The sequence below is a fragment of the Sorex fumeus genome, unplaced genomic scaffold (genome assembly GCF_029834395.1).
Source record: "Sorex fumeus unplaced genomic scaffold, SorFum_2.1 ptg000044l, whole genome shotgun sequence".
Classification (NCBI taxonomy): domain Eukaryota; kingdom Metazoa; phylum Chordata; class Mammalia; order Eulipotyphla; family Soricidae; genus Sorex; species Sorex fumeus.
Window position 1 is genome coordinate 15,813,933 of NW_026606101.1, and position 24,841 is coordinate 15,838,773.

The window sequence follows — 24,841 nt, forward strand, 5'->3', positions numbered from 1 at the left end:
CAACTGGTTGTTCTGAGTTCGATTACTCTGCCCCTCTTGGAGAGCCCGGCAAGCTTACAAGAGTATCTCGCCAGCATGGCAAAGTCTAGCAAACTACCTGTGACATATTCAATATGCCAAACACAGTAACAACAAGTCTCACAATGGTGACGTCACTGGGCCCGCTCGAGCAAATTGATGAAGAATAGCAAGTGCTGCACTTTCTCCAATGTCAGAGACACCAAGTTGCTGAGGGACCAGACAGACATTGGGATGGCCGCTCCCTGTGTGTGAGTCTTCCTTAACTGAGCTATCACTTCTTTCTGTTCTTTTAACTCTACTCTTTTCGAGCAGGTAGCCAGTATCAATGTGGGTGAAGAGCCTGGAACAATTGTGAAAAGTTCTCCTCTTTGCCTTCCCCCTGGAGGTTGTAGTAACTCCCTTAGGTGTTGAATATACTCCTCATGCTGGGAAGTACTTGCCCCAGTGTTACCCTGATAAACAAATCCCAGACTCATGCTCATCAGCAATTTCTCTTTTAAGTGGGAATTTCCTACTTCAATTCTGTGCCCTCTGTAATTTCAGTTTCTCCCTTTGGTCAGAGTCTTCTTGTACCATCAGTCAGTCTTCTTGTTCCCATTAATAGGATTCTTAGGGGGTCTGGGACCAGCTCAGGTGGACAGGGTTGACGAATTTGTGCCACCAAGGATTAAGAAGCAAAACAGAAATGAGAGTAAAAGGTCGGGCCAGGGGGATAAGAGCTTCCCACATTGAGAGCCCATCTGTTCCCACAGAAAGATTTTTATTGCCTTCCATCAGGAAACCAGAATGAGGAACAATAATCATTGTTGGGTGGAAGGACATAATACTTTACTATAGCATAATTATTCTTATGAGGTCTGTTCTGAGCTAAGCTACTCCATTACTTCAATTCCTTGGTGTTTGGAACAAATCCCTTGCTATGAGTCTGTTTTCCCATACAAGGAAGTCAGACCACAGTGGAGCACATTCAGGACCATTGCCTCAATGCGTCCCAGGTCAGCCAGCACTAGAGTTCTGACCGCAAGGTCCCTGTTGTTCTGTCAACTCAACCTGCTTCTTTGACTTATCTAACATAAGCCTTATTTTGTAGCTCAGTGCAGCCATGAATGAGCAATTTAAAAAATAACATTTTGAATACTTTATACATTTTTTACAGGCTATTCAGCTTCATGTCTTTATAATTTCTTGTGAAATCATAATTGTGATATCAATTTTATTTTAATTTTTAATTTTTTGAATAAACGTGAGATAAAGTTAAAGATTTACAAACTTTTGTGATTACGTTTCAATCATACAATGATCAAGTACCCATCCTTTCACCAGTGCCCATTCTCCACCACCAATGTTCCCAGTATCCCTCCCGCCGTCCCCCAACCCCTGCCCCACCTCTGTGGCAGGCACATTTCCTTTTACTTTCTCTCTCCTTTTGGGTGTTATGGTTTGTAATACTAAGTGGATATCAATTTTGTGGATCATCCAAGTTGAGGCTTCTGGACTCTTCATCCAATCCTCGTGGTTGGGGTTTGCGCTGTTTCTTCGTGTTGTTGTGGTAGTGTGGAGGTGGGACCCTCCAGTTCACTATCAGTGTACCCCTCTCACTGCAATAAAGGATTTTGGATGAGTTCAGTATATCGTGGCCACCTTTTCCCCCTTCTAGAGTACTACCTTCCTCTTTGGTGCTCCTCTGTGAATTTTGTGAGGCCTCGACTAAAGCTTCAGAGGGTGTGTTCTTTTATATTTGTCTTTTTCAGTTTCTTGTGTTCACCATGATTTTGGTGAGATTGAAATAGGCTACTGGACTATTGTCCTGATGTGATTGGGATAGCCAGGATGTTCTCCTAAGAATTAGGTGACAGAGATTAGATGTGAGTCCAGAGCTCTGAGAAAGGGGAAAATAACTGCGGCCACTGCCCTGGAGGTCATGCCTGTGATGTAGTTGGCCACATCATTGTCCAAGCCGAATTAAAGTCCCACTTCTGATGCAGTCCTAATGCTTTTTGGGGAGCCTCTCTGGCCCGGGTGCTGGGGGACACCTTGGCCCAAGGGGGATATTCTTGCATTAGTAGGATTCTTAGGGAACCTGAGACCAGATCAGGTGAATAGGTTTGAAAAATGTGTTCCACAGAGGATCAAGAAGCAAAACAGGGGCTAGAGTGATAGTCCAGCAGGTAAGGTGTTCGCCTTGCATGCGGCCGACCTGGGTTTGATTCCCAGCATCCCATATGGTCCCCTGAGCACCACCAGGAGTAATTCCTGAGTGCATAAACCAGGAATAATCCCTGTACATTGCTGGGTATGCCCCAAAAAGGAAAAAAAAAAAAAGAAGCAAAACAGAAATCAGAGTAAAAGGTGTAGCATCCGGGTGCTAAGAGCCTCCCTGACTCCCATTTGTTCCTGCAGAGTGTTGTGTGTTGCCTTCCATGAGGAAACCAGAATGAGGAACAATCATCGAGGGGATTGGAGGGGAGACATAATACTTTGACTTTAAGCATAATTATTCTTATAAGTACTGCTCTGAGCTAAGCTACTCCATTACTTCATGCCTTGGCTGTTTTGGACAAACACCTTCCTATGGGTCTACTTTCTCATACTAGGAGGTCAGGCCACAGTGGAGCACATTCAGGACGATTGTCTCAGTGTGTTCCAGGACAGTTAGCGCCAGAATTCTGACCAGCAGGTCCTTGTTGTTCTGTCCACTCAACCTGCTTCTTTGCTTTATCTAAGATAAGCCTAACTTTGCAGCATGTATGAACAATAAAAAATCGAATATTTTTCATTATGTATAGATCTCCAGATTCACGACAGAAAGTTGTTTATAATTTCTTGTGATGTTATATTTCTGTGCTGTAAAGTTTGACTTATGCCCTTTCATTTCTGATCTGATTAGCTGATGTATCATTTCTTTTGGGTTTATTTTTTTGGTCTAAGAATAAAGTTTATAATTTTCTGTATTTTTGACAGATTGGGTCCTGATTTCATTAGTCTTTTGTATTACTTATTGATTTTTATATTATTGATTTCTACTCAAGTTTTCATCATTTATTTCCTTGTGTTTAAGTTGGATTTTATATGCTGTTATTTTTCTAGTGTATTGCAATGTGAGATTATATTGTTTCATTTTAGCTTTGTTTCCCTGATAAACAAGAATATTTCTAGGAACATTCCTCTTAAGTAGCTTTTGGTGTGTCCCCAAGGTTTGGATAGCTTGTGCCTTCATTATTGCACATTTTGAGGATCTTTTAAAATTTTTGACAACCTCTTTGATCTGAGGATTATTTAATAATGTTTATTTTTCAAACATTTGAATTTTTCTGGCTCTCTTTTTGTGGTTAATTCCTACCTTTATAACATTGTGATCTGAGAAGAGACTGGGGATCATTTCTATTTTTGTGACACTATATACACTTTTTTTCCTATTTTTGTGACTTTATGTACACTCAGCCTGCCCTTTGTCTTATCTAAGATAAGCCTTACTTTGCTGCATGTATGAACAATAAAAAAAAATTTTGAACATTTTTCCATTAGAGATCTTAGAGATCTCCAGATTCATGAAAGAAAGTTGTTTATAATTTTTTGTGAAGTTATTATTTTTCCCCTTTTTATTGATTCACAATCTTTCATGTTTGAGTTTTGATCTTACAATCATCAAACACCCATCCCTTCGCCAGTGCACATTTTCCAACACCAAAATCCCCAGTATCCCTCCCACCCAACCATTCCACACCTACTCCTGCCTATGTGGCAGAAAATTTGCACAATACTCTCTTTCTCTACTTTGGTTACCTTCAATATTTTGAGACCAGTACTACCACGACTCATATCTACCAAGAAGGTAATGCTAGACAATGTGTTTTGTATTGCTTGTTTTGGATACAAAATAATGTCACGTGGCCACTCTAGGGCTGGAACGATACCACAGTGGTAGGGTGTTTGCCTTGCAGCGCAGCCAGCCCAGCTGACCCGGGTTCAATTCTTCTGGCACTCTCGGAGAGCCCAGCAAGCTACCAAGAGTATCTCGCCCACACAGCAAAGCCTAGCAAGCTACCCATGAGGTATTCGATATGCCAAACACAGTAACAACAAGTCTCAAAATGGAGACATTACTGGGCCTGCTCGAGCAAATCGATGAACAATGGGAGGACAGTGTTTGTTTGTTTGTGTTTGGCCACTCTAGGAATTCTAAAATTTTAATAATTAGGATATGGAGAGATCGCTGCAGCAAGTGGCTTGGGTCCAAGATTTGTTTGTGTGTTTCTGGATCATGGCTGTGTGGGACCTTAAGCAGACAGTAACCATATGTGGGTGTCATCTCAGAGTCCCATGGGGGGGGGAGAGAAGGACCGACTCCTCCCCTGTCCCATGAGGTCTGATGTTTCCTGCCACCACTACCCCATACCTGGAGCTTTTCGCTGAGATCTAGAAGTTGGTGACCGCTGGGGTTCCTAGAGGGCAGGCAGATGGACGGCACCTGCCCCCCGTCTGAAGTGGCCCGATGAAAATGGCCTATTGCAAAGTCCAGAACCATCTCTGCAGCAAGTTGCTCTGGTTGGAGATTCATTTTTGTGCCTCTGGATCATGGCTGTGTACATTTGTCTTTTGTTCCAGTATGTAATCTATCCTGAAGATATCTGTGCAATGGATAATGATATGTAGTTAAATATTGTGTACTTGGATAATAATGCATAGTTACATTTGGGGCACTTGGATTAGAAGTGGAAGACTCTAATATATATTCACAGTCCTCTTCCAATTCCTCATTGAGGTCTTGGATATTTTTTTAAATTTTCTTTATGATATTTCACCACTGATGAAAGTGAGGTATTGAAGTTTCTCACTTATTGTGTTCCCATCAATTATCTCCTCAATCTACTTTAGTTTCTGTAAATAGTTTCTGTAAATAGTTACTGCTCCTTCATTAGGTTCTACATGTAAGAGTTAAGTCTTTTAACGTATCAATCCTTTAGTCAGGATATAATATCTACTGCTGGTTTGAATGGTTTTCGGTCTGACACTTTCCTGCTCTTTATGAGTTACCATTTTCATGTATGGACGTTTCCCAACCTTTTTCTCTGAGATTGTATTTATAGTGAATTTTTAAGTGTGTCTGTTCTAAGTGGCAGACAGTTTTGCTTCCTGATCTACTCATTCTGTTACTTTTGAAGAAGAATGATGTGACTTATATTCTCAAACAACCACTGTGACTGTTGCAATGACTCTGGAAGAGAAGATGGTGTATGACCATAAAAGAGTAGTGGGTTGGGTCAAGAAATGGGAAGATTATAGGCAGATTCTGTGAACATGAACACACACACACACACACACACACACACACACACACACATATATATATATATATATATATATAGTCTGGAGCAATAGCATTTGCCTTGCATGTGGCTGACCCAGGTTCGATTCCTCTGCCCCTCTCAGAGAGCCCGGCAAGCTACTCAGAGTATCCCACCCGCATAGCAAGACTGGCAAGCTCCCCGTGGTATATTCGATATACCAAAGACAGTAACAATAAGTCTCACAATGGAAACATTACTGGTGCCCACTCGAGCAAATCGATGAACAACAGGAGGACAGTGCTACAGTGCCTATATATACATATATTATATATATATGTATATATATATATATACAGAAAGAAAGGCCCTCCCGTTGATCGTCGATTTGCTCGAGCGGGCCCAGTAACGTCTCCATTGGAGACTTTGTTGTTACTGTGTCTGGCATATCGAATACTCTCGGTAGCTTGCCGGGCTCTCCGAGAGGGGCGGAGGAATTGAACTCGGGTCGGCCATGTTGGCTGCGTGCAAGGCAGACACCCTACCCGCTGTGCTATCGCTCCAGCCTATATATAGTATTCAGTGCTATAATGCATAAGCATAGATGAAGGAGAAAAGCATTTCTTTTAAAATTATTGATACATATAAGAATTTATGCATAAGCATCATTAGAGAGCTTCAATAAATTTGAGAAGTAGAACACATAGGCATAAATGAGGAGAAAAATGTTTCTTTAAAAATAATGATAAAAAATAAAAATAAATAAAAATTTATACTTAAGAGTCTAACAGAACCTCAATAAGTTTGAGGATGGAGGAATCCAGTTCAGGTAACTCTTGACTGTAGATCAAGGTCATCCCAGAGCAGTGGAAAAGCAATATTCTGAGATGCACAGATTTGTCTAGTTTCTCATACTATAGAGTGATTGTTTCTCATATTCTAGGATGATGTCAAGAGTCGATCTCTGAGATTGCTCCCATAAACCTTGTTCTAAACTATGGATAAAGTCCCAGAACTGGGCGCATCAGGGTGGGAGAAGGGTATCAGGGCCTGTGGACGTCTCAGGAGACGGAAGTCATCTGGAGTACATTCTGGAAGTTTATTTTTTTTTTTTCATTTTCTTTTGATCGCCAAGACTCAGAAAGGAAAGGAGGCAACAGAGACTGAGGCGGCAACAAAAGGATTTGAGGAAGAAGTTGTGGGAAACAATTCACACTTCAATATCTATTTATTGAATAAATACTCCCTTGTGTGTGCCCTGGTGCTGCTCTCCTTCTGAAGTAACTTTCCTGGGAATACAAGCATCTCCTAGGAGACAACTCTGCACAGTAACAATTTCTTAGGTCTTGATCCCCATTCTTCATCACTCCTATCCTGTCACAAGTGGTTCAGGGATGGCAAAGATTCCTTAGAGCAGTTGCTACTAAATTTCTCAAAATTACTCTCAAATGAGAATTACTTCTGTCACATGTCTCCATGATCAAATATTCTAGAGAAGGTCTCCAGAGGACCTCCGTGCACTTGCCGCTTATTTATCCCTCTTCTCCCTGTGCCCACACTCTGTGGCCATCTCTGAACACCCGGAGCCCAGCTTATTCCACAGGACTCATGTACTTCTTGGATGTTGAGAATGTGTTAAAAAATCCACCACCTTCTTAGAATTTTGAGGGGACCGTGTTAAATTTTTCTTAACTTGGCCTGGGTGCTGGCCATGTGTGGCTTACGTGATGGCCCTTCTGTTGACTTTTCCTTTCATGAAGAACTCTTGTCCTGTCTACCACCCCAACATTTCCTCCATACACTTATAGTCAGATCCTCGACTTCTTATAGATGTAAATGACAGACACCAAGCACTTACAACACTTTGGTTCCAAGGAAGAAGCCCAGGAGGAAATGTATGTGGGATGGAGTGCACAGGTCTGTCTCTGGGTCTGGAAATAAAGAAACAAGAGTTTCCTTAAAGGAACTATACAGAAGTCAATTCTCAGGCAATCTTCTTCCTCCATCTGTGATGCCAGGGCCCATAAACATTCTGAAGACTTTGAACTTGACTGCTGCTCTGGTTTAGGATGAATTCAGAAATCAAGGTAAAGAGGTTCCTCGTCTTTAATCACTCTTAGGCTCTTGCCAGACTTCCCAGTTGTCCTCATTGAAAGAGGGGAGGAGAGATAGCATAGTCAGTGAGGAGAATTTGGTGTTTGATCTACTGACTTGATCCTCAGACTTGAGGGAGTGAGTCTTCTCGATGGGTTCCCTTACATGGGTGGTAGGGACACCTCCGTCATGGATGGAAATGAACTACATAGGGCAGAAGCTCTGACCTGTGAGTAGTGGAGTCATAGGGCAAAAGCTCCATCACTTAGCCAACCCCACAGCAATGAATTTACCGAGGACAGAAATCATTAGACAGAGTGAACTCATACTGAAGGAATCTGCTTATTTGAGAGTCACTAGCTCAGACATTTGAAAGGTGATTAAGGAATGTTAGAAACTATCAGGAAAAATACAAATGAAGTAAAAATACAAAAGAATAACAGAACCTCAAATGTAATAAGAAAATAGTATCTGTCACGGTCACGGTCCTCCCATTGTTCATCGATTTGCTTGAGCGGGCCCAGTAACGTCTCCATAGTGAGACTTGTTGTCACTGTGTTTGGCATATTGAATACGTGATGGGTAGCTTGCCAGGCTCTGCCATGTGGGCGAGATACTCTCAGTAGCTTGCCGGGCTCTCCAAGAGGGGCGGAGGAATCGAACTCGGGTTGGCCATGTTGGCTGCATGGAAAGCAAACACCCTACCACTGTGCTATTGGTCCAGCCCATGTTTTATTAAATTGTGCACAGGAGAATAATTAGAGTTGATTTTATTGTATTGTGATTTATAAATTACCTGAAACTACCTAGCACAGTGCTTGATTCTTGATTTATATCTACATGGCAGTCCAATGAAGACAATTGGGAGTAGCCAAGTTCCTGAGTTGGAATGATTGTTGGAAACTTTCTGAAGGTCACAGATGGCATTTATAGAGAGATGATAAGGAAGCAAGGCCACCACTGGATCTAGGGAGCTGATCCAATGGCCCATCTAGAGGGCTGGTACTGGTATCCCAGTTTCTACCAGAGTAAACGGGACAGCAGGCATTTCTCCTTTCCAGGCCTCTGCAGGAAGAATGAATTAAGCAGTAGAAACATTTGCTTTGAAATAAACAGAAAATTCTTCACAAAGTAAACCAGTTAAGCTCCTCTGGCACCCCAAACTTATTTCTGTCCAGCACTTTTCTCTCAGTCACTTATGAATTCACTCTTGCCTTTCACATGGCCAGCTCAGGTTTAAAATTGGCAACTATTTGGTCTCCTGAGCCCTGCAGTGATTCCTGAGCTCAAGACGGGAGTAAGCCTGAGCATTGTCACATGTGGCCCAGAACAAAAACAAAGTGAGCAGTGTGTCACTGTTTTATATTGCTTAAAATTATTAAATGAGGAAATTAAAATTTAATATTATATATGTTCTATAAAACAAAGTTAATAGTGTGACTTTGGTTTATAGAACCGGCCTTATGTAAGGAAAAAAGAAGTGGATAGTAGGGGTCCTTAGTATATCGGTGGAAAATATAGTTACTTCTGTGGTGGGTGTTGGAACAATATATTATTAACTGTGTTGTAAATCATGGCACTACAGTGAAAAAAAATAATAGGAGACTATAATTATAGGCTCCAATTTTATCTGGATGTACAAACAGAACTGTGCTCCTTTGGACACAACCAATTAACTTTCATGAGCATGTTCTTTAAGGAAATTTGTTCATTCCCCTGAACAGAAGATGAAGACAACACTAGAGGGCATGCTGGAATAATGCAGGGTCTATGAAAGTGTGTGTGTGTGTGTGTGTGTGTGTGTGTGTGTGTGTGTGTGTGTGTGTGTTAAGGAGAGTTCTCCCAGTAACCTGAGTTGATTAACCTCATGTCATATAAGGGAGACATAAGATATATTTGTTCACATAAACAGATAGTGCAAATCCTTTAATAATGCTGCCATAGGTAAGCACATCTCTAACTATCACATGTCCAGGCTAATAGTCCCTATCTAAAAATTCAGGTAATCTGGATTACCTTATCCCAATCACTTGGTCTAAATCAGGAAGTCTTAAAACACCCCTTCCTTATGTTCCCCAAGTCTCTTCTGTAAAATCTAAACTCAGGAGATGGTTGAAGGAGAAAGGAGATTGTAGATGAAAAACAACTTCCAATATTAAACGTGTAGAATGGTGGCAATGAATGCAGGTCCACTGTCACGAACTAAGGACACAGGAAATCCTTGATTCCAAACACCACGCACAGGTGATCAGTGGAACTCAACTAGGCAGGGTTTCCTCTGTGCTTACACAGACAGAAGGTTCAAGTGTCATTAGGTGATCTTACAAAAGATGAAACAGATAAAAAGTCTGGGATAGAATCAAGTTTCAGCAGGGTTAGAGAACAGGAGGGAGGTGAGCTGAGTTGACTGGTGAAGTGGATCACTGTGAAGAGAAGCAAGTGGGGGGCAGGACCCCATGAAGGATGGAAATCTCAGTGGGTGAACCTCTTCTGAGACTGCAATGACAAGATTCACTCTTGAACTCTGACCTGACTGTGATGAGCAGCCTCTGGAGATCAGATATTCAGGGCACACTTGACCAGTTCAGTCAGAATGTCCAGGTGGAGCTGAACCTGGGTAAGCTAATCAATGTTCCCCACATTGTTCTAATGACAGATCAGGGCTGACAGGCACCTCCTACTCTCACCTCACAACTACCTGAGGCCTGAGGAGGAGAGTGTCTGACCTAGCACCTTTGGCTTCAGAGCATCCAAGCTGAGAGGCAGGAATTCCCCTGAGCTAACATAGCTCACCTTCTCCATGTTGCTCACTCCCAGGTGTGTGTAGCTCTGGAGTGAGGACGAGGTATTCAGTGACTCTGGCCCCAGGTGGAGTGACACTTGAGAGGTCACAGAGATCAGGAGGCAGAGCAGGGACATGAGCACAGACAAGTGGCTCACCCAGGCTCTCATCCAGGGCTCAGTGACGCTAGTGATGCTTCCACACAACTTTCTACTGCTCTCTGCATCTCATAGACCTGAACTAAACTTCACTTATGGGGAAACTGAGAATTCCAAACACTGAGACATCCACAGTTTTGGTAAGACAGTACCTCTATTCACTTGCCAAGGAGAATCCCCATGAAGAGGATGCCAATATGGATTAAGAAACAATACATAAAAGAGATCTCCAAGCCTACTCGGATCGGGGCTGAGCATCCTCCACCCAGATCCTCTGAATTCCAGTAGGCAGGGATCACATCCACCAACTGGCCCCTTGGCGCCGTGTAATCCCATCAACGGCCAAGACTCAGAGACTATGAAAACCAGCTCCCGGAAGAGAACAATGCAGTCTCCTGCCCTCGCGCCTGGCTGTCCTCACTGGAGCCCCTTGGAGGGGAGCGGGTTGAGTTTTCCTCCCCGCCCTGACCAGGGCTCTGGCAGCCGAAGACCTCCAAGACCAGCCACCACCATGCTGAGACCACTCTCTGCACACCTGAAGGTACCGGCAGAGGAACAAAGGCAAGCAAGTCCCGGGGCTGAGATCTCCAAGCCTATTCCTGGAACCGCGTGACATCTTATTATGACATCTTATTATCTCATTCCTACTTTGGACAAACTGGCAGGCTACCGAATATAACCTGCTCACACAGCAGAGTCTGGCAAACTCCCCATGGCGTACCCAATATGCCAAATACCAGTAATAATGATGGGTCTCATTCTCCTAAAGAGCCTTGAATATAGCACTTTCTTAAAAATCTCAGGGCTAGGATGAAGGAGACGTTACTGGGGCCTGCTCGAGGCAATCGACGAATAACTGGATGGTCGTGATTCGTGATTCGACATAAAAGAGTATGATTTGAGGTCACAGGGTTAACGTCCTTTTGACTGTGATTCCCATCAGCTCCCTTGGATCACATTTATTGTCTTATACGAGGATCCATAACTAGGGGACAATATTCTTAGCATGGGGAGAGAATATCCTGATTAGAAGCACAACTGCACTCCTAAGAGCTATTATAGTTCTGTTTTCTCATACCAAGGCAGTCAGGCCAAGATGGAGCATATACAGGTCCATGCCTCAGTGCTGTTCTACATAAATTAGCACCAGCGTTCTCACCACAAGGTCCTGTTTTTCTGTCCCCTAAGACTCTTTCCTCATCCTATCTAACTTAACCCTTAGTTTCCAACACTGATCTGTTCTCTCACCAGTCTCATTGCATCTCACACCTTCCCACAAAGATTGGGGGATTAGTCACCCTCTGTGTGTCAGGAGACTGATGCGCAGGAGAAAGCTAGTTCACAGAACCTTGATCTAGCCCCTGGTTTGGAGTCTACTGTGCTTCTGGAAAATAGCATCTCAGATCCTTTCAATTCTCCTAAAAGGTGTCAGTTATTTTTGCCATTTTGGAGATGAAAATACTGAGACCTTTAAAGATTGTCTCATCTCTCATTTGACCCAGCCATACTACTCCTAGGAATACATCCCAGAGAGGCAAAAAAGTATAGTCGAAATGACATCTGCTCTTGAATGTGCATTGCTGCACTGTTTACAATAGCCAAAATCTGGAAAGAAAAAAAAAAAACGAGTGCCCAAGAAGAGATGACTGGTTAAAAAACTCTGGTACATCTAAACTATGGAATACTATGCAGCTGTTAGAAAAGATGAAGTCATAAAATTTGCATATACGTGGATCAACATGGAAAGTATCATGTTAAGTAAAATGACTCAGAAAGAGAAGAACGGTCATAGAAAGATTGCACTCCTCTGTGGATATAAAGTAACAGCATGGGAGGCTAACACCCAAGAGTAGTAGAGATAAGGACCAGAAGGTCTGCTCCAAGGCTTGGAAACCAGCCTTGTATGCTGGGGGAGAAGGCAGCTCAGATAGAGAAGGGAACACCAAGTAAAGGGTGTTTGGAAGATCTGCTTGGGATGGAAGATGCGTGCTGAAAGTAGACTATAGACCGAACACAATGGCCACTCAGTACATCTATTGCAAACCACAACACCCAAAAGGAGAGAGAGAGCAAAAAGGAGGCCCTGCTACAGAGGCGGGGTGGGGTGGGAGGGATTGGGTAGGGGTAGTGGGAGGGATATTGGGATCATTGGGGGTGGAGAATGGGCACTGATGGAGGGATGGTTACCCAATCATTGTATAACTTAAATGTTTGTAAGTCTACAAATGTACCACATGGTATCACCAATAAAAATTTATAAAAAATAAAAATAAAAATAAATATTTTCTCATGACTTCCCATCATCTCATCAGGCAGCCCTTTGTCATCTGACTGGGGAATTTTCTCTGGTTGAGACTTTCCAAGGTCACCTGCTCTGCTCAGAGCTTTCAGTGACTGTGTGTGTGTGTGTGTGTGTGTGTGTGTGTGTGTGTGTGTGTGTGTTTCCATGAATTATAGGAGGGTTTCCTGACAACTTTTCTGAAAATGGACAGCTGTGTGACTGTCAGCCTGTCAGACTAAACAGAGTCTGTGCTTCTTATCACCTTTTGTCACTGCTGTTTCTCAAACAGAACCAAATGCAGCCCTTTGCTGATACTTTGTTAGAGGGAATAAAACTGCAGGACTCGGTGACTCCAACATCTTTGATCTCCGAAGGCAGGTGAAGTGAACTGTGAAGCAGATCCAAGGACAAGCACCAGCTCCTCATCTGCCCTTAGTTCCTGCTATCAGAAGTGAGACTAGCCTGACTGTGGTCACACAACAGGATGAAGGGCCCCTCAGAAAACTCACCACTCACAGTGACCAGGGTGCCTGACCCAGACTTGAACATTACCCTTCCAGAACTTCACACAGTAGTAAGTGCCCATGTCGGCCAGGCTGATGTCACAAATGCGGATGGAGAAGTCTGTGTTGTCTAACTTGTTGGTATCTGAAACATTGGTCATTTGGGGGTAGTGGCCTTTGCCTCCAAAGTTGTAGGTCTAATCCCGGCTACCCATGCTCTCCCAGAACCATTTGACAGTTCCCATGGGATACAGGGAGGTCAGGGAGCAGCACGGAGTGGCCGTGTCTCCCTCAGCTACTGACATGAACTTGTCAGGCTGGATGACCTGCAGCTCTGCATCCTGCCCAACCACTCCTGAGGGGAACACAAGCAGCTCTTCACTCATCCTTGTCAATCTGTAGGTTTCCTCAACTCTCTGTCAGCAACCTACAGCAGTGACTGAATGTTCAGTGTGAGGAGTTCAGCACATTGTGTGAATCTAATGTTGCCCCACTATGAACCTCCACTGTGTGAGTGTGATGCAAAGGAGCTTAAGGACATAGCATAGAGGGTAGTTTAGGAGTTTTCCCTGGAATGTCTGGAATTAGCACCTCCCCTGTTCCTCCACTGTCTGGCCTCGGGGAGTGTTGGACTTTTTTCTTATTTGTATTATGAGAAACCATGAGGTTTTTCTGACCAATGAGCATGAGCAGAGGGACGATGGTGCCAATGGGATAGCCCTGATCTGTCAGGGCCTCAGTAAATCCATCCTTCTCTTCCCCAGATGATGCTTCTGGTGGTGTCTGCCCTAATTCAGAGTACTGAGAGGAAGGTGCAAATACTACCATATACATGGAAATTTCTAAAAAGCTGAACATGGTTTCAAGTCTCTGAGATTTATACTTTTTAAATTGCCAGTCAATATATATTGGTGTTGTCATTCTGCTGTGACAATTATCAAAATCTTATTGTCTTAAAGTAATAGAATATTTCCTCAACAGATGAATGAAAGAATATAATCTAGTATGTGTGAAAATGGAATATTTGCATCCCTACTCATTAATCTCTGTATCTTCGGCGTTCGCCTTACAAGCAGCCAACATGGCCGACCCGAGTTCGATTCCTCCGCCCCTCTCGGAGAGCCCGGCAAGCTACCGAGAGTATTCAATATGCCAGACACAGTAACAACAAAGTCTCCAATGGAGACGTTACTGGGCCCGCTCGAGCAAATCGACGATCAACGGGAGGGCCTTTACCTTTACCTTTACCTTACTCATTAATGAAATTCTGATCCAGCCTATAATACAAATGAACCTTAAAATAAATACTGTGTTAATTGAAAGAAATCAAATGTAAAAGAGAAATATCTTCCCACATATATAATGTACTGAAAATGGACTAGTTCATAGAGGAAAAAACACCTTAGAGCTGGGGGTGCGGGAAGATATGAAGAGTTATTTGGTGTACACAATTTCTGTTTAGGTTTTGGGAAAGTTCTAGAAATGTGTGGTGCTTTTGGTTTCACCATAGTGAATGTGCTCTATTCCCACTAATTTTTATACTTTTAACAGGATGGTTCATCTGACATATAATTAACATAATAACATGTGCATACTAATAAAAGGTCATTAGATGTTGACTTGAACTAAATGAATTAAGGAAAAAATAAAACATATGTAATATTGAGGATGGTGTAGCACTGTAGCACTGTCCTCTGTTGTTTATTGATTTGCTCAAGGGGGCACCAGTAACGTCTCCATTGTGAGGATGGAGTATTTCTTATAAATAGATATTTAAATGTGGAAAGAGAGCGGACATACAAGAGAGCAAGAAATAGCTGGCTACAAATTTCTTTTTGAAAAGAAAGGAGCTGTTCATTTTGTTTGGACAAAATGAGTTATGAGTTGAGGGACTGTGAGTCATCCATGATTTTTCATACCAAAGAGCACTTTGCAGTTGGATTTATCCCTAGAGACAAGGCATATTCTAGAATCATATAGAAATACTAAAAGTTTACTCTGGTTTGAAGTCTCTCATGATTCTGGTAGCAGATCTGCACCAGAGGATCAGCCTATTGTTGAACCATGAGTAAATCCCATGTTGTGAAGGCCTACTCCCCTTCTACAATACTTAACATTGTTTGGCATCCTCAGAGCCATTTTGGAGAAGCAAAATTTTTGCCAGTAACTGTCAGTTACTATGGGAGTCAGCTGAAAAAGCAGAATTACCCAGAATGAAATCAGTGGACATAAATACCAAAACAATCAAGGGAAAGGTCACCATGGAGTGGCACAAGATGGTTAGGGAAGCCCCTTGAGTTTTTAAAAGTATAAAAATACCCTGGAAACAAGGGGAGGGGTCACTCTCCTACTTGAGTGGACAGCCCTGACATGTCAGCTTTCTAAACTCCATACTTGTTTGACTGTGTCAAATAGAATATTACACTGCAAGGCTCATTGCTTTGCGTGGTCTTTCGGACACTGGACCCTAACAATGTTTATTTTTATGTTTCCTTGTGCTCAACAGGATAGAGCTGTCGTTCCCCTTTTCATAAGTGAGCAGGTAGAGTCCACCCACTCAGCACCTGTGTAGCAGGCCTGGCTCCTAAGGAGGCGCTGCTCTCACAGGGCACACCCGGCTTGTTGCTGTGGTCAGGGCCTTTGTTGGTTTGGATTTAAGTCAGGAGAAGAAGATTGGGAGCTGCAGAGATAGTACAGGGTTCTAGGCACTTGGCTGACATGGTTCAGTGCCCTGGCACTGAACATGGTGCCCTGAGCACTGCCAGGAGTGATCCCTGAACAGAGAGCCTGGACATCACCAGGTGTGGTCCCAAACCCCAAACTTCAAATATAAAATAATAGAAGATGACTGGACAATGGGAAACCGTGTGACAAAAGTGACTGTTTCTGTGACAGAGTGGAAATAACTATGACTGACTCTTGAAGAGACGAGTGAACTGAATAGTGGAGAGAGGGAAGAAGAGAAACCAGAAAGGTGACAGAAACCAGGCAATAGAGAAGCTCTGCCCTCTGTGGATTCATAATTCTCACATTCACACTCTAGGCCAGACCTTTCCCTAGAATTCTGGACTTTTTGTACTGTTATCTTGGGCCGTGATCCTTAGTCAGAAGTAAACATCACACAGTTAACATCCCGGATCTGAATTTTTAATTTTCTCCTATGCCCTCACTATCAGCTTGATTCTCCTAGATCTTAGTTCCCAAGTCCTTGGGTTTTTCTCTCCCACTGCAGCACTGTGCACCAGGATATCCTGTTGACTCATCAGCACGCATGTTAGTGCTAAGCTTTTGACTTTGTCTCTATGAACTTCTGGCTTGTTGCAGTCAACTTGTTTTGTGTGCATGAACTCAGTAACTTCTGAAGTTCTCTAGTTTTTTCTATCTCTGTTGTCTAGTCCATTCTAAGTTAAATGTAGAGTAATGTCATACTCATCTTGGAGGAAGTGGCTTCCCTCTGAAAATCCACACAATGTCAAACATTTTTTTGCACTACAAAAATAAAATGAGCAAGATTAGAGAAAAATCAAACCCTTGAGCATAATAGGAAGAATTTTTTCTCAGGGTCCTTGCACGTATTTCCTTGTCACTTTCCACCAGAAATCCCTATAGTTCATCCTATACAGTCTTCTAAGCTTTGCTCAAATCTTTTCCATAATATCTAACAAACTTGTTTACAACACATTTCATTCTACTTACTCTTGTCCTCCTAAGTATTTTATCCATAGTACTTTGCATTTTTTAAATCACAAATTATTTTTTAAAAATTTATTTATTGGGTCTATCTCATAGTCATTCAATTAAAAAGTTACAAAATTATTTCTTTTTTAATTAAATAACCACAAGATAAACGGTTACAAATCTGTTTTATGGTCATGTTTCAGTCATCAATATTCCAATATCCATCCCTCCAGCAGTTCACATTTCCCACCACCAATGTCCTTCCTCAGTTTCCCTCCTGCCCCTGTGCCCTCCTTCCCAGCCTCTCTCTATGACAGGCACTTTTCTTCTCTCATCTCTCTCTGTTCCACTCTCTCTCTCTCTCTCTCTCTCTCTCTCTCTCTCTCTCTCTCTCTCTCTCTCCCCCCTCTGTCTCCCGCTCTCCCTCTCTCTCCTTTTATGGTTTACAATACAGATAATAAGAGCTTTGTACGTTTGTTTCTTTACCTTTCTTCAGCACATGGTTCTTGTCCAGAACAAAAAACTTTCTTATGTATCAGTTTAGTTATCTGTTATGTCTTTTTTACTCTTATTCCCTCCCAATAGATAAATTTATAAGAGCAACTATTTTGTCTGTATTATTCACCAGTACACCCAATTTCTTTAATAACCCGACACATAGTGTTTGATGAATGAATAACTGCATATTTACAAATGTGAGCAATATGTCACTTCCTTAATTCTTGGGGTTTGATTTAGCGATAATTTCAGAAGCTGTTTCCTAAGTAGATGATTTGGTACAAAACAAATGCTGCTTGCATATGTGCAGGAAACAGAGCGCCCCAAGAGCTCTCTTCCCTAATCTTCACACCCATTGGCAGGAGAGTTCAGATAATATGGGCTGAAAGTATTTGTGTAGATTGATGAGTATTGACAAGGGTTAGAGTTAAAATGTGAACTCTAGGATCTGACGGCCTGAGTTCAAGTCATGGGTCTCCTTTTACCTTAAGTGACCTTGAACTCACTCCTATGTTCCTCTTCCCTTTTCTCATCTGTGGGTTAGTGGGGAGAAAGGAGTCTACATGAGAGATCATCATCTTAGGATAGAATAGCGGGGGCATTTCCAATCTGGCAGTTAGTGAATGTTCATGAACATGAACAAGTATCAATATTGTATTTCCTGTGGTGGTGAAGCTTCAAGTGACACAAGGAATACCAATATAGATATAAAAATGATTTTTATAATAATTATGGAAACACACTTCAATATAAAATGTAAAAAATTTCTTGCATGTCTTAAGAGATTGTGGAAAGGAATAAGTTCAGAAAGGCAGAAAATGAGATCAGGAAAGAGAGAAAGGAGCAAATAAACCTCTATTCATGGAAACTGAGAACTACTCAATTAGAGGCTCAGGGACAGAGCTCTAGTAGAGTGTTGGCATGTGTTGACTCTGTTTTTCAGTCCTTAGTGCTGTAGACGATGGAAAGGGAAAGGGAAAGGGGAGGATAAGTGGGAAGGAAGAAGGGGGAAAGGATGGAGAAGAGGTAAGTGAAGAGGAAAAAGGGAAGGGAAAGGGGAAGGAAGGGAAGGAAAGGAAAGAAAGGGCATATCAAGTTAGGATACATGGTTGTTTTGAGGATATAAAGAAAGCAGCCCCTGAAATTCATAATTCAGTCAGATACTTTCTGTTCTCTACAGCCTGTATCTTTTGAACAACTGTATGAGTTAGAGTTGTATTTGTTATATCTTAAAATGGTAGACTAAAAATAAGAAATGTCAAATAAATATTCTTTCCTTTGAATGAAGTCCCTATGTATTAAGCTGGAGATATAGTACAGGAATGAAGGCCCTTGCCTTGCATGAAGCCAACCCAGATTTGATCTCTAACAACACATAGGGTCCCAAAAGCACAGCCAAGAATAATAAGTGATCTGAGATCCTAGAATAGGCCCTGAGCACTGCCAGCTGTAGAATAAATACATTCCCAACAAAAATAAAGAAATTAATAAATATGTTAAAAATCAGTAAATAATTAAATATAAGAACAAAAATATGTGAATATACAGAACCAACTGTGGTCTTGTGGGATCTCAGTGATGGTGGTGTCTATTGTTCTCCTTGTCTTCCTGTATTTTCTAATTGTTCTGCTTTCCTCTGAAAGCTAAGGAGCATAACAAGGATCAAACATGATCTGAATCTATACTACTTGGACTTGATTCCTGGATTATCTACTTACTGACTTAGGTGGGTGACAATTTTATTTCTTTCCTGATCTGCAAATGAGAGTCAGTAGTCATAGCATTCATACTAGATGCTGTGAAGATTAAAGAAGTCAACACACACAAAGGTGACAGATTCTTTTAGTTGCATTATCTGTTTCATCACCAGTGCTACCAACTGCAAGCAATGGCTCCACAGATAAACTATTCAGAACCTTCCTTCTTACTCTGAGACAAAGCCCAGTAATTAGAGTTACCATCTTCCTGTGAGTTTACTAGTGACTTAAATATCCACAGGCAGGTTTGCTAAAGGGGGGATCACTGAAGATGCCACTTACCTATGAGTCCCAGAAGTAGAGTCAACTGCAGGTGGAGAGAAAGAATGTACAGCCAGAAGACCAAGACTCACATCCCAGAGACCCGAGGAGTCTGCAGTGTTGAGTGTGTGGGCTGGCAGAACTCTGCCCTATGCAGAGAAGCCCCGCCTTCCCTGACACAAGAGGAAGTGACTTTCACCAGTAAAGTGACTGCAAGACAGTAACCTGGTCTACCTTCTAGGCATTTCCTGTTTCTTCATTGTGAAAGAAGAGTCAGGCAGAGAAGGGGTTAAAGCTGAGAAGCTACACATCAAGCTTTCTCAGTGAGTCTTGCTCAAGCATATTAGAGATAATGCTTCCTCCTCACCTTGGGTCCCCTGCTGTCTCCACTTGGACTTTCATACATCTTGGAGTCTTTTTGGTGATTTCACACTCAGGAGCTCCCAGGTCAAGAGTGATGTCTGACTGTGAGTTGTGTCCCAGACTCCCAAGCTTAGGGTTCCTGACTGTGATGAGCTTAAGGTTACATTCTGCACCAGCAGGCATGGTTCAAGATCTGATGAAGATTTAGAGAACCTGTACATCTTTGGGATAGAGTCATATGAAAGCCTCCCTATTCCAACCATTTATTAATGTCACTGGCAGTACTTAGTATAGATGTAAGAGTGTAATGTGGATTCCTCTAAATGATAAAAGGAGCCAGTTTCTGCCTTGTTCCTGAAGATGATATGTTAGGTCAGTATGTGAGTCTGAGAGTCAGAACTGGGACAGTAATACAGTGCTCTAGTCCAGAGAACATGAATTTTGCATCTCAGCATTTAGATTCTCAGACTTTTATCTGAGATAAATAAAACCTTGCATCCATACAACCATTGATGAATTAGCATATATAGCAGTTGTTTTGGGGTAATAACCCAAGTAGAAATAATTACAATGTCCATGAAGTGTGTGGTTAGACTGGTGTGCTGGGAACCAGTACTGGTGAACAGGATTGAAGCAAGTGGGCCATGAGGATTAAGAAACATGGTAGAAGTGAGATCATAGAGAGTGGGATTGGGGGAGAACTTCAATTTCTTTATAGGCTCAACAGTCAGCTCAGCCTATAGTATAGCAAGTAAGACATTCCCCTGAAACATGGTAGAGTCAATCCCTGTCACCAAAGAATTATCCCTGACTACCGCAGGGTATGGCCCCAAATAAGAGAGAATACTAACAAAAAACCTTTCAGGTGACTTATGATCCAACAAGATCCCAGAAAACACACAAAATCACCCAGATTTTAAAATTGCTGGGTTCATATCATGGTGATCTGATGGTGAAGTGATGATTAAGCTTGTCCTATTTGTTGACTAGCCAGCCCAGGTCTGTACCTGAGGATTTCAACTTCTGATTTCAATGGTTCTAACATTCCAGTACTGGTGAACACAAAAGTGGCACAGGAAGAACCATGAGGGCTTTCTGATCAAGAACAGCAAATGCTGCTTTTTCTCCAAATTCAGAGACACCAGGTTGCAAGAGGTACCAGACAGAGGTTGGAATGGCCGCTCCCTGTGTGAGTCTTCCTTAACTGAGCTATCACTTTTTTCTGTTATTTGAACTCTACTCTCTTCGAGGGGGTAGCAAGTAACAATGTGGGTGAAGAGCCTGGAACAACTGTGAAAAGTTCTTCTCTTTGCCTTCACTCTGGAGGTCACAGGAGCACCCTTAGGTGTTGAATATGCTCCTCATGCTGGGAAGTACTTGCCCCAGTGCCACCCTAATTAACAAATCCCCAGTTTCATGCTCATCAGCAATTTCTCTTCATGTGGGAATTTCCTTCTTCAATTTTGGGCCCTCTGTTGTAGTTTCAGTTTCTCCCTTTGGTTAAACTTTTCTTGTTCCATCAATCAGTATTCTTGTTCCCATCAGTGGAATTCTCAGGGGGCCTTGGATCAGCTCCGGTGAACAGGGTTGAAGAATTTGTGCCACCAAGGATTAAGAAGCAAAACAGAAATGAGAGTAAAAGGTGTGGGGCCAGGGGGCTGAGAGCCTCTTACATTGAGATCCCATCTGTTCCCACAGAAAGATTTTTATTGCCTTCCATCAGGAAATCAGAATGAGGAGCAACAGTCATTGCTGGGTGGTGGTACATAATACTTTGACTATAAGCATAATTATTCTTTTAAGGACTGTTCTGCGGTAAGCTACTCCTTTACTTCATGACTTGGCAGTTTGGGACAAACACCTTCCTATGGGTCTGCTTTCTCATACAAGAAAGTCAGCCACAGTTGGAGCACATTCAGGACCATTACCTCATTGTGTCCCTGGTCAGCCACCGCCATTGTTCTGACCAGCAGGTCCCTGTTGTTCTGTCCACTCAACCTGCTTCTTTGTCTTATGTACCATAAGCCTTACTTTGTGGCACAGTGAAGCCATGTGGGAACAGTTTTTAAAATAACATTTTGAATACTTTTCATTTATTACATGTTCTCCAGCTTCATGTCAGAAAGTTTTTTATGATTTCTTGTGCAATCATATTTCTGTCATATCAATTTTAACTTATGTCCTTTCATTTTTGATCTGATTAATGGAATATCATTTCTTTTGTTTTTCATCTAGGAAAAACAATTTCCCCCCTTTTTTATTTCAATAAACTAGTTCACAATAATTTACCAGTTCAGTATTCCAACACCAATCCCACCACCTAACATCTTCCCACCACCTTTAATTACCCACCCCTCCACCCCCAAGCCTGTCATGTGGAGTGGAGTATAAGAAGTCCAGAAACTTCAATTTCGTGGAAAAGCTTAAAGAGGATTGAGAGTAAGTCCTCTTTAAAGATTTGTAAGAATTCACTAGGGAATCCATCTAGGCCAGGACTTTTGTGCTTGGGGAGACTTTTTAAGACTTTATCAATTTCCTTGATGGTGATAGGTCTTCTTGGTTCAGCCAAACATGAAAATTTGTGATTCAATAAAATTAAAAATAAATGGTGCTGGAGCTGGTTTGTGGGCATGGCCACTGGGCTCTAGGAAAAGAGGAATATGGGTGGAGGTCACCCATTCAAAACTCCACAAGAGTCTGTAGATCACAAAAGCTGCATACCTGAGGTTTTCAGCAGATTCATCATACATGAAGCCTGTGGAGATTGGCCTTGAGCTTGGGGGCAATTGGGTTCTGTTGGTTTAGGCTGGTAGGGTTCTGTTGAGGCAGATGGAAGGGACTTTCCAGCCCCCCAGTCCTATTGTCCCTGATAAAGTTTCATCTGACGGGGGTAACCTGGGGTCATCTCTGCAGTTTGTGACTCTTTTGTCAGATATTTTTGTTGAGTCAGAAAAAACAATTTATTTTGTTTCTTTTCTTTTTTGACAGATTGGAGCCTGGTTGCATTAGCCTTCTGTATTACTTCTTAACATTTTATATCATTAATTTCTAGTCAAGGTTTTATTATTTATTCCTATGCTTAATTGAATTTCATATGTTTTTTTTTTAGTTTATTGTAGTGTGACGTGAGATTGTTTCTCTTTAGTTTCTTTTACCTGATATACAAAAGTATTGCTAGAAACTTTCCTCTTCTACTAGTTTTTTTGTGTGCCCTATAGGTTAGGTTAGCTTGTGCCTTCATTCTCATTCATTTTGAGGAATCTTTCATTATTTATATATGGAGAGATAGCACAGCGGTAGGGCGTTCGCCTTACAAGCGGCCAAGAAGGCCGACCCAGGTTCGATTCCTCCGCCCCTCTCGGAGAGCCCGGCAAGCTACCGAGAGTATTCGATATGCCAGACACAGTAACAACCAAGTCTCCAATGGAGACGTTACTGGGCCCGCTCGAGCAAATCGACGATCAACGGGAGGGCCTTTACTTTTACTTTACTTTTATTTCTTTTTGAGCTATGATCAACAATGCTCAGGGATCACTCCTGGTTCTTCACTCAGGAATTACTCCTGGCAGTGCTTGGGGGACCATATGGGATGCTAGAGATCAAACCCGGGTCGGCCGTGTACACCCTATCCCCTGTACCATCTCTCCAGCCCTGAGGAATCTTTTAACTGTCTTTGACATCCTCTTTGATCTGGGAATTATTAAATAATTTTTATTTTCCAAACATTTGAATTTTTACTTGCTCTCTTTTTTGTGGTTAATTCCTAACTTTATAGCATTGGGATCTGAGAAGAGACTGGAGAGCACTTCCATTTTTGTGACTTTATGTGCACTGGTCTTTTTGTCCCCATATGTGAACTATCCCGGACAAAATCCCTCTGTACTGGATAATAACGTGTAGTTACATTTTTGGGTACTTGGATTAGGTGTGAAGAACCCTGGTATGTATTCATAATCACTCTTCCAATTTCTCATTGAAGGCTTGTGAAATTTTTTCATCCCCCAAAAGCTTAATACACATTCTTCTACAGTGCACATGGGACATGCTCCAAGATAGACCACATGCTGGGCCACAAAACATACCTCTATAAATTAAGATGATAGAAATTATATCAACCATCTTTACAGACCATATGCACTGAAAATAGAAGTGAATCACAGATAAATAGAGAATCAAATTAAGCACCTGAAAATTAAACAGCTCAATGTTTAACAACGAGTGGGTCAGGGAGGAAATCAAAGAGGAAATTGAAAGATTCCTGGAAACAAATGAGAATGAGGACACAAGACTATTAAAATGTGTGTGATTCAGCAGGAGGAAAGTTGTTAACTCTGCAAACGTTCTTCAGAAAAAAGAAAGGACCCACATCAATAACTTAACCTCACATTTAAGATCTTAGAAAATAATCAACAAAAGGAACCCATATCAAGCAGGAGGAATGAAATAATAAAAGTTAAAGCAGAAATCAATGAGCTGGAATCTCAGAAAACAATCCAAAAGATCAACGTAACTGAGATCTGCTTCTCTGAGAAAATAAACAACATCGATAAACCACTAGCGAGACTCACAAAGAAACAGATAGAAACTGCAAAAATCCATAGGATCATCAGAAGTTACTTTGAAAATATTTATGGTACGATATAAGAGAAACTTGAAGAAATGGACAAATTCCTGGATTCTTAATACCCTCCCAAGGTGAACTAAGAAGATTTGGAATACCTGAACAGACCTATCACCATTGAGGGAATTTAAATGGTAATCAAAAGTCTTCCCAAAAACAAAAGCACAGGCCCAGATGGAATCACTGGTGAATTCTTTCAAACCTTTAAAGAGGATGCATTGCTAATCCTTTTCAAGCTTTCCCAGGAAATTGAAGAAACAGAAACATTCAGAAACAGTTTTTATGAGGCAAATATCATCCTGATATCAAAGCAGACAGTGACCCCAGAATAAAAGAAAAATTCAAACCGATATTCCCTGATAAATACAGATATGAAGATCTTCAACAGAATACTAGCAAATAGAATCCAAAGACTAGTCAGAAATATCATACACCATGACCAAGTAGGATTCATCCTGGGGATACAAGGATGGTTTAACATCGAAAGTCAATCAACATAATACACCATGCGAACAAAAAAGAGAAAAACCCATATGATC

The 24,841-nt window shown here is 41.8% G+C and overlaps 1 protein-coding gene across 1 annotated transcript in view; it reads right to left on the minus strand.

Moving 5' to 3' along the window:
* The window catches only part of LOC130030318 (signal-regulatory protein beta-1-like), a 30,728-nt gene extending 17,443 nt beyond the window's left edge, over positions 1–13,285 (minus strand). Inside the window, 2 exon segments of the mRNA XM_056121562.1 lie at positions 4,418–4,563; positions 13,174–13,285. Of these exon segments, the coding sequence (XP_055977537.1) occupies positions 4,418–4,563; positions 13,174–13,285 (258 nt within the window).
* Positions 13,286–24,841: the final 11,556 nt, after the last annotated feature.